Below are 7,855 nucleotides of genomic sequence, written 5' to 3'. Positions count from 1 at the left end.
CCCACTGGAGGGCCCCCTCGCCCTGCTGTCCATGCTCCATTCCGTTTAAATTTCAGGAGGAACTTCTTTTTAAATGTTTTTATCGATTTAAGAGAGAGAGAGAGAGAAACATCAGTGATGAGAGAGCATTGTGGACCTGCTGCCTCCTGCACGACCCCCACTGGGGATGGAGCCACAACCCGGGCCTGTGCCCTTGACCGAAATTGAACCCGGACCTTTCGGTCCACAGGCTGACGCTCTATCCACTGAGCCACACCGGCCAGGGCTAATGTATTGTTTATTGATTTCACAGAGGAAGGGAGAGGGAGAGAGAGAAACATCAGTGATGAGAGAGCATCCTGCATCGGCTGCCTCCTGCACGCCCCCCACTGGGGCTGGAACCACAACCCGGGCCTGTGCTCTGATGGGAATCCAACCCTGACCTCCTGGTTCCTAGGTCGACGCTCAGCTGCTGAGCCAGGCGCCGGTCCAATATGAGCCCAAGGAGATGAGACCCACTGGTCCAGAGGCCCTGAGCGGAGTGAATAGTGAAATGGGAGCTCGGCCGCGAGGGAGGGAGGCGCCCAGGCCGGCTTCTGGCCCACTCTCCGCACCCAAGTGCTCACAGCGTAAAACAGGTCCCGGGGTTCGTTGTCTGGAGTGTGGCCCCGGCAGCCCCCTCTCCCCGACTCCCTTAAGGCCGCTGTGGGATGTGCACCCCGAAGCTGCCTCCATGAGAAAGGGTTGCTCCGCTGAGGACACCCCGTGAAGTCGTGGGGATGAAACTGCTCCTCAGGTGACATATGGCCGCTCTGTCCCACCGCCTGCCCTGGACACACCGGACCAGTTCTGGGCTGATGTCCTAGAGTTTGAAGCCACTCAACCTTTCCTCGTTGTTGCTACAAACAGCATGTGTATTGTATCGACCGCAAAGGGAACCCCATATTCACACAAGATGGGCAAGGGGCGACTTGGTTGCTAGAGAGGGCAACTCCAGAACAGACGGTAAGGTGATATTTGTTATTTAGAAATCTGAGCGATGGATGCTCTGATGCTAAATTTTTATTTTAAAATTTCTTTTTCCTTCCCTCAAAAGTGAAATGAGCTTAGCTGTCCAGGAAAACTTTACACCCATCTAGAGAGAGAGAGAGAAACTCACCAAGCGTACCTATAGTTTCAACTCTGATACATGGAAGCGAAAATCAATTCTAAGATACGTCTCTTATTAACAAAAATTGTCACTAAAATGCTATTAAACATGATTTTTTTAAAAAGATCGATAAATCAAAAATGTTTCTTATGAACGTTAAAACATTAACAGAGTGTGTGGAACTAAAGGAAATAGCATTGCAACTTTTTTCTTAAATGTCGATGAGCTAAAAAAGAAGTCATTTCCCTGAGACTCAAAAATACCTTTGGGATATTAGGTGTGTGTACAGATTTTTTTCTGTCAATATTCATAAGAGATGTTTGAAAAAAACAGTTTCAATTTAATGGGAAAAGTAAGTTTTTTCATAAAACGCTTGGAGCCTTAGCAGCACCCCCATCCACACCCCCAGTTTTGGAAGTCATATGTCCCTGTCCACTTCATTTCATCATCTCGAAGAATTCCGTGTGAACACATGCAGCTGTTTATAGTTATGTTTTCTGCTCCAAGTTATCAGTCCTAGATCCCCAAATAAATCCCTTCTTAATTAAAATCAACACATCCCATTTTTCTTAAAATTTCCACGAAGGCCAGTGCCTGAAGCAGATCCCCCTTTTCCTTGGGGGAAAAATGGGGAAAAAATGGCTTCATTTCTCATCCTGCTGATCAACATGAGAGCAACAGAGAGACCCAAGGCACACAGATTGAAAGAACCAAAAGGAGCCACCTTAGCTAAGTGGATGCGCCATGAAAGGTATCACTTTCCAAGAGGGGACTTCAGCCAGTGCCCGTACCCCCTGCTGAGGCCTCTAGCTGCCCTCGTACCCCCTGCTGAGGCCTCTAGCTGGCCCCCCCTATTCCCTGCTGAGGCATCTAGCTGCCCCCCCTATTCCCTGCTGAGGCCTCTAGCTGGCCCCCCCTATTCCCTGCTGAGGCCTCTAGCTGGCCCCCCCTATTCCCTGCTGAGGCATCTAGCTGCCCCCCCTATTCCCTGCTGAGGCATCTAGCCCAGGGGCACAGTGACCCTGTCTCCCAGCCCCTAGGGGAGAAGTGTTTGGGGATCCCAGGCTGACACTGAGTTGTGTGTGGGGTAGTGAGGAGGCCCCCATCAGAGGAGGCTTCTCACGGGTCTTACACCGAGAGACACGGTAGGAGCCGCACCGAGGAACTGGGGGCGCGGCCGGGACTCGGGCTGTGGAAGTGCCTTGAGGAGACGGGCTGTGTCAGGGGGACCCCATTTTCCCTCAAGATGCATCCTCGCTCTCTCGGCCAGCCCAGCCCCAGCCCCAGCAGCCCCAGCAGACGTGCAGTTTTCACTAAGAACACGGGCCTGTTCCTTCCTGTGGGGACGGTGCCATCGAGCGTTTCTCATTCTTTTGTGGATTCCTGTTTGAATGCAGTTCGTATCAGTAGTTTATCTTGGAGTGAGAAACCATCGAGTGGAAAGTTTTGCTTCATCCATATCTTAAACGCATGTCTCTCCCGAGTCTAAGCAGAGATGTGTCCTCTCTCGGCTCAGGGCGGGGCTGTCCGTGGCTAGAAGGGCGTACCGTTCGGATGTGCACTCACTCACGCTCGTGTGAAGGGAACGAGAAGAGGTGCCCCCAAGGGCTTTTCCAGAAATGCATTGTTTTGGTTTCAGAATAAAACCCTATTTTTTTATGCGCCGCACGTTCTGTCCTCCCCTGGGAAGCACAGGCCTTTCCCTTTCCCAACGGTTAACCATGTGCACCTTCCCCTTGGCGAGTGGCTCACGCATTTCCTGTGCAGAAGACGAAGCCACCGACTTCCCCTTCCCCCCGTGATGACGAGCCTGCACCGTGTACCCCTTTCTTAGGACGCTAGATGGAAACCAACCCGGGCTTTTGCACATGTAAACCTAGAGCATTTTGGTCACAAATGGTTCGCATTTGTGGAGCCTTTGTACGTACTTTGCATATATCTGAAAAGCGAACGTCTCCCTGGATTCCCCGACGGGTTCGTGTACGGAAGCACAGCGACGTGTATTTTTGAACGCATCGTAGGACCTTGAGACTTTATAAAGCCCGTTTTTACGACGTTGAGGCAGTTGTGTCGGGATCACCCCCTTTTGTAATTCACAGCACACGGCGCAGGGCACGCGTGTGGAGGAGTCGGAGCACTTCTCCGCCCTGGCAGTCACCTTCAGGTCACTTCCCGGGTCCGAGTCCCCTGGGATCGACGCATCTGACTGTTTTAGGGACCCGTGGGCAACCAGTACCCCTCAAAACTCCCCCGAGGGTGACGCTCAGAGTCACGCCTGCCTTTTTAGGGGACGAGTCACACACTGGCCCGTGCACTTGCTGTCTTTGTAGAGAATCTGTGTGAATGTCCAGCGCAGACCGAGCGCTGACAGCTCGCCCTCTGATTCCAAGTGTTTTTAGCTTTTGTATTCTCTCGTCAGAGGAGGCCCCATCCCAGTGTGTACGTACGGCCGTTACTACTGTATTCACTGCTGAAAACTGGAACCACCTGAAGATTTGTAAAATGTCACATAGTTCATTAAAGATAATGAGATAAACCTGAAAATGTACTCGATGCGTTGTTTACTTTGGGCAAACGATGACATATTCCTCTCTAAGTTGTCATTTAATCCAGGAAGAACGCAAGTATTAATTTTTAATTTATTCTGCTCCCTACAGTAAAATAGCATCATACCTCTGATTACCCCTTGTTGATAGGACGAACTTGCTCTCTCTCTTTGCTTGTTGTGTTCTCCAAAGTTCACATAAGATAGACGTACTAGTTTTCCTCCAATGGGAAGACTTAAGATAATGGATAGAATGTGAAATAAATTGCGGTCCCCGAAATACCCAACCCAGACGAGGATACACCACCTCCTTCCCACCTTCAGGAAGTTCTCTGGACTTTACACCGAAGACAGCGTTTCACCCACGGCTGTTCGCACTTAGAGCGCCAGCTCTCCTTCGAGGGCCGTGCACTCACTCACTCAGACGCACTTATGTTCCGGCCCTGTGCACCTGGGGCTTCAGAATCTCTTTAGAAGCCTCACCCGGTGCCACCTTTTGGGCAGTTTGTGTAACAGATGAACGTGGGACTGGAAATACCATGTTATTTGGTCAGTTCAGACGGGAATTGGGCTCTGAATCCACTCAGCCACACGGTGGCCATTATGACCCCCAACCCTGGCACTGACGTGGGCACTTCCATCTGGATCCCTGCCCGGTACAAGCCAGGGGGAGCTGCCCTGGCTCAGGGCCTGGCCTCCATGGAGGGGAATCTGGAGTCTTTAAAAAAATAAAATAAAAAAAATATATATATATCTCCCATATAATAAAAGCCTAGGTGGCATAGCACAATGCCCTCGCGCAACGTTGTCACAAGATGGCTGCCACAAGATGGCCAGCAGGGGAGGGGAGTTGGGGGCGACCAGGCCGGCAGGGGAGGGCAGATGGGGGTGACCAGGCCAGCAGGGGAGGGCAGATGGGGGTGACCAGGCCAGCAGGGGAGGGCAGATGGGGGTGACCAGGCTGGCAGGGGAGGGCAGATGGGGGTGACCAGGCCGGCAGGGGAGGGCAGTGCGGGATCGGGCCTAAACTGGCAGTTGGACATCCCCCAAGTGGTCCCAGATTGGAGAGGGTGCAGGCCGGTTGAGGGACACCCCCCTCCTGTGCACGAATTTCATGCACAGGAAGGCCTCTAGTGTATATATATCTCAGAGAGGAAGGGAAAGGGAGGGAGAGAAACATCCATGATGAGAGAGAACCATGGATCGGCTGCCTCCTGCACGCCCCCTACTGGGGATGGAGCCTGCACCGGGGCCTGTGCCCTGCCTGGGAATTGAACCCTGACCTCCTGGTTCATAGGTCAACACTCAACCACTGAGCCGCGCCGGCAGCTGGCCGGGCGGAGTCTGGAGTCTTAAGAGAACGATGCAGCCCCTGACAAGTCCTGCAGGAGCCAACCCACAGGGAACGGGCGGGGAGAGGGCATCTCACTCATCACAATCGGAGCCTCAGCCGCCAGGCAGGTGACTTCAGCTGCTGGCCATCACGTTCTCGCCTCCAAAGCAGCACGGAGGAGACTGACTGGTAAGAGCCACAGGAAAGGGAGTTGGGCGGAGTTGGGTGTTTGAGTGAGTTTATCAGAAGTGTCTCGCCCACCAGCACTGGGTCGGGTGGCAGCCAGCAGGGCCCCTTCCTGGGAGCGCTGAGCTGGAACACTGTTCCCTAAACCGCGGTGCTGCTTTATCTGGGCTCAATAGGCCACCTTCGGGGCTTTAAAGAGAAACAGGTGCGCGATGCCGGAGGCATTGACTTACGGATGGTTTTAGCTCCATGTCCAACGCGTTAAGTATTTTTTTCGTTACAAAAACGTTCAGAGCGCCACTGGAGAAAAGTCTTCTAGAAATCGATCACAATTGTAATTTTAACAACCAAAAAGTTAATAAACGCCGTTACAAACGGTGAGAAAACCTTTTCATCGAATGTGCGTGTAACAGCTGAGCGTCAGGCCACACCTGTGCTGGTTGTTGAACCGCTGCAGTAACACGTTTCTCTGCTTCGCTTGCTCTGGTGGACAAGCGTCTTCCTATTTCTGTGGGGAAAGCTCATATGTTGAAAAGTAGACGCTGTCTTTTTCTTCCCTTTGTTGACAAAACCTCTCCTGGTTGAACCCGTGTGTCCTGGTTTTAAACCCACGCTCGCTGTGGTTGTGAATAACATCCCACAGCCCCGCGGGGCGCTCCAGTTCCCCAGTGGTTTCCTGGAAGTTTCCCGTTCGCGAGCTGCTGGCTCCCAGCCTTGGGGACCTCATTAAAACACCAGGCTGGCAGCAGCGTCTGCCTCAGACAGCCCCGTGGGTGAGCACGCTCCCGGGAGTCGCGGGCTTGTGACCCTTGGACGTGGAGAAGACAGTCACGCACGTTTACGTTTTTCCGTGGGGCCCTGTCAGCTCCCCTGCTCTCTGGACCGTCCGGACGTCTACAGAAAGGTACACGGATTCACTACTCGGAGCAGGCTGTGGGTGGAGTGTTCTGTGTGTGGTTTACTACTGTAGTAAGAAAACTCAATGATGGCAGAGTTATCATTGATAAGTTTGACTAGTACAGGGATATTGTCTATATCTTTCTTTTAACGGAAAGTAAATTTTACGGGATTGTTGTTTTTCTCTACTAGCATCCCACACGTATGTGGGAAGAATCCCATTCTATGCTATCAAGTGGAATGTTTGAAAATAGTGACTCAACACAAGAAAAATCTCCTTCCTTCATTTAAGTAATAATAATTATTTTAATCAGCATAAAGTCAGATATAAAAGTTCAAAAAATATTCATAATTCATTACATCCTGAACATACTCATCAAAACACCTAACACTTTAAGTCTTCTAAAGAGTGAACGAATTTCCTTTATGTGTAGTTAGTTCTTCATGGACAAGTAGGCAAAATGACAACAGAGAGTTTTATACCCATTTGTCAAAGTATTGTTTTATGTTCTACAAAGAAAACATTTTATGTTCAATATCCAAATACTAGAAAATTCTGATGTTAGCCAAACGTGTATTTTCATAACTGAACTCCTTCCAATGTTTGATGTAAAGGGTGAGACACAGGCCTTCCTGACCGATGATGGCATTGGTTTCTCAGTTTCCCTATACAGTTATCACACCTTGTAGACAAACCGAGTTCAGTTGAACCCCAACTGACAGTAAGATCGGAATCTTCTGGAGGTGTTTGGTCTCCTGTTTTCCTCTCTGACGTTGGCACCAAGAATCTTCTTCAGATTGTGGTTGATACGTTGAGAGCCTTTGGTCAGCTTCTGGCTTTGACCGGCGACGTTGACCCGGGGGCCTCCCGTTCCAGGGGGACAGAAGTTATTCTCGCGAGCGATAGAAGGAAGAAATGTTTGAGATGGTATTTTCCCAAAGGATCCCGTGGGTAAATCGTGAAAATACCGGGGGAAATGTTGCCTGATTTTATACTCATAGATTAATCTTCTTGAATTTGCATCGTCTACGTTCATAGAGTACAGGTCACCTCTGGTCACTTCCAGGTGGGTGTCTGTGGGACGCTGAGGCGTCTTCGACGTTTCAGAGTTACGTTGGTGGATGCTGGGCAAAGTCCCAGCTCCGTTTGGTTTTACGACTAACCCGGTACCAGGTACAAAGAGCCCTGGTTCCTCCTGCTTCGACGGGTGGGCGGCCTCTGTGTTTGGGACGGAGCAATGTCCGCGTCCGTTCACGGCTGTGTCTTTCCAGAGCAGAGGGTTGTATATGACTTGTCCGTCAATGGGGCAGGCGTTGCACTTGTGGAGTAACCAGCTGTCAATACATTTCCTGTGAAACTTAAAAAAAGGTTATGAGTTAACTGAGGGTATAAATCTCTGGCTTATAATGTACACTGGAGGCCCGGTGCACGAATTCGTGCACATTGAAAGGAAATTAATTAGAAGAAATAGTTTAGAGACCGGGAGGTACCGCGGGAGTTTGGCTCCAGGGCGTGTCTGGCCCGTCTCTCCCAGTCCGGATCGGCTGGACCCCAGCAACAAGCTAACCTACCAGTTGGAGCATCTTCCCCCTGGTGGTCAGTGTGCGTCATAGCGACTTATCGAGCAGTGGACTGATTGGTCGGACACTTAGAATATTAGGTATATATATATATATATATTTCTATATATATATATATATCCCTATATTATCTATGCAACTCTTCCTCGTTTCTTAGCGGCGTTCCTAATAAAACTAGCAAAAA

At 50.5% G+C, this 7,855-nt stretch overlaps 1 protein-coding gene across 1 annotated transcript in view; it reads right to left on the bottom strand.

Annotated features, from left to right (window-relative positions):
* Positions 1-6,670: 6,670 nt before the first annotated feature.
* ZSWIM2 (zinc finger SWIM-type containing 2) overlaps positions 6,671-7,855 on the bottom strand; it is a 97,253-nt gene continuing 96,068 nt past the window's right edge. Inside the window, 2 exon segments of the mRNA XM_023762118.1 lie at positions 6,671-6,833; positions 6,835-7,448. Of these exon segments, the coding sequence (XP_023617886.1) occupies positions 6,671-6,833; positions 6,835-7,448 (777 nt within the window).

The sequence above is a fragment of the Myotis lucifugus genome, unplaced genomic scaffold (genome assembly GCF_000147115.1).
Source record: "Myotis lucifugus unplaced genomic scaffold, Myoluc2.0 scaffold_234, whole genome shotgun sequence".
NCBI lineage: Eukaryota > Metazoa > Chordata > Mammalia > Chiroptera > Vespertilionidae > Myotis > Myotis lucifugus.
Note: the sequence above shows the minus strand (reverse complement) of the source record. Positions and strands in the feature narration are given on the sequence as shown.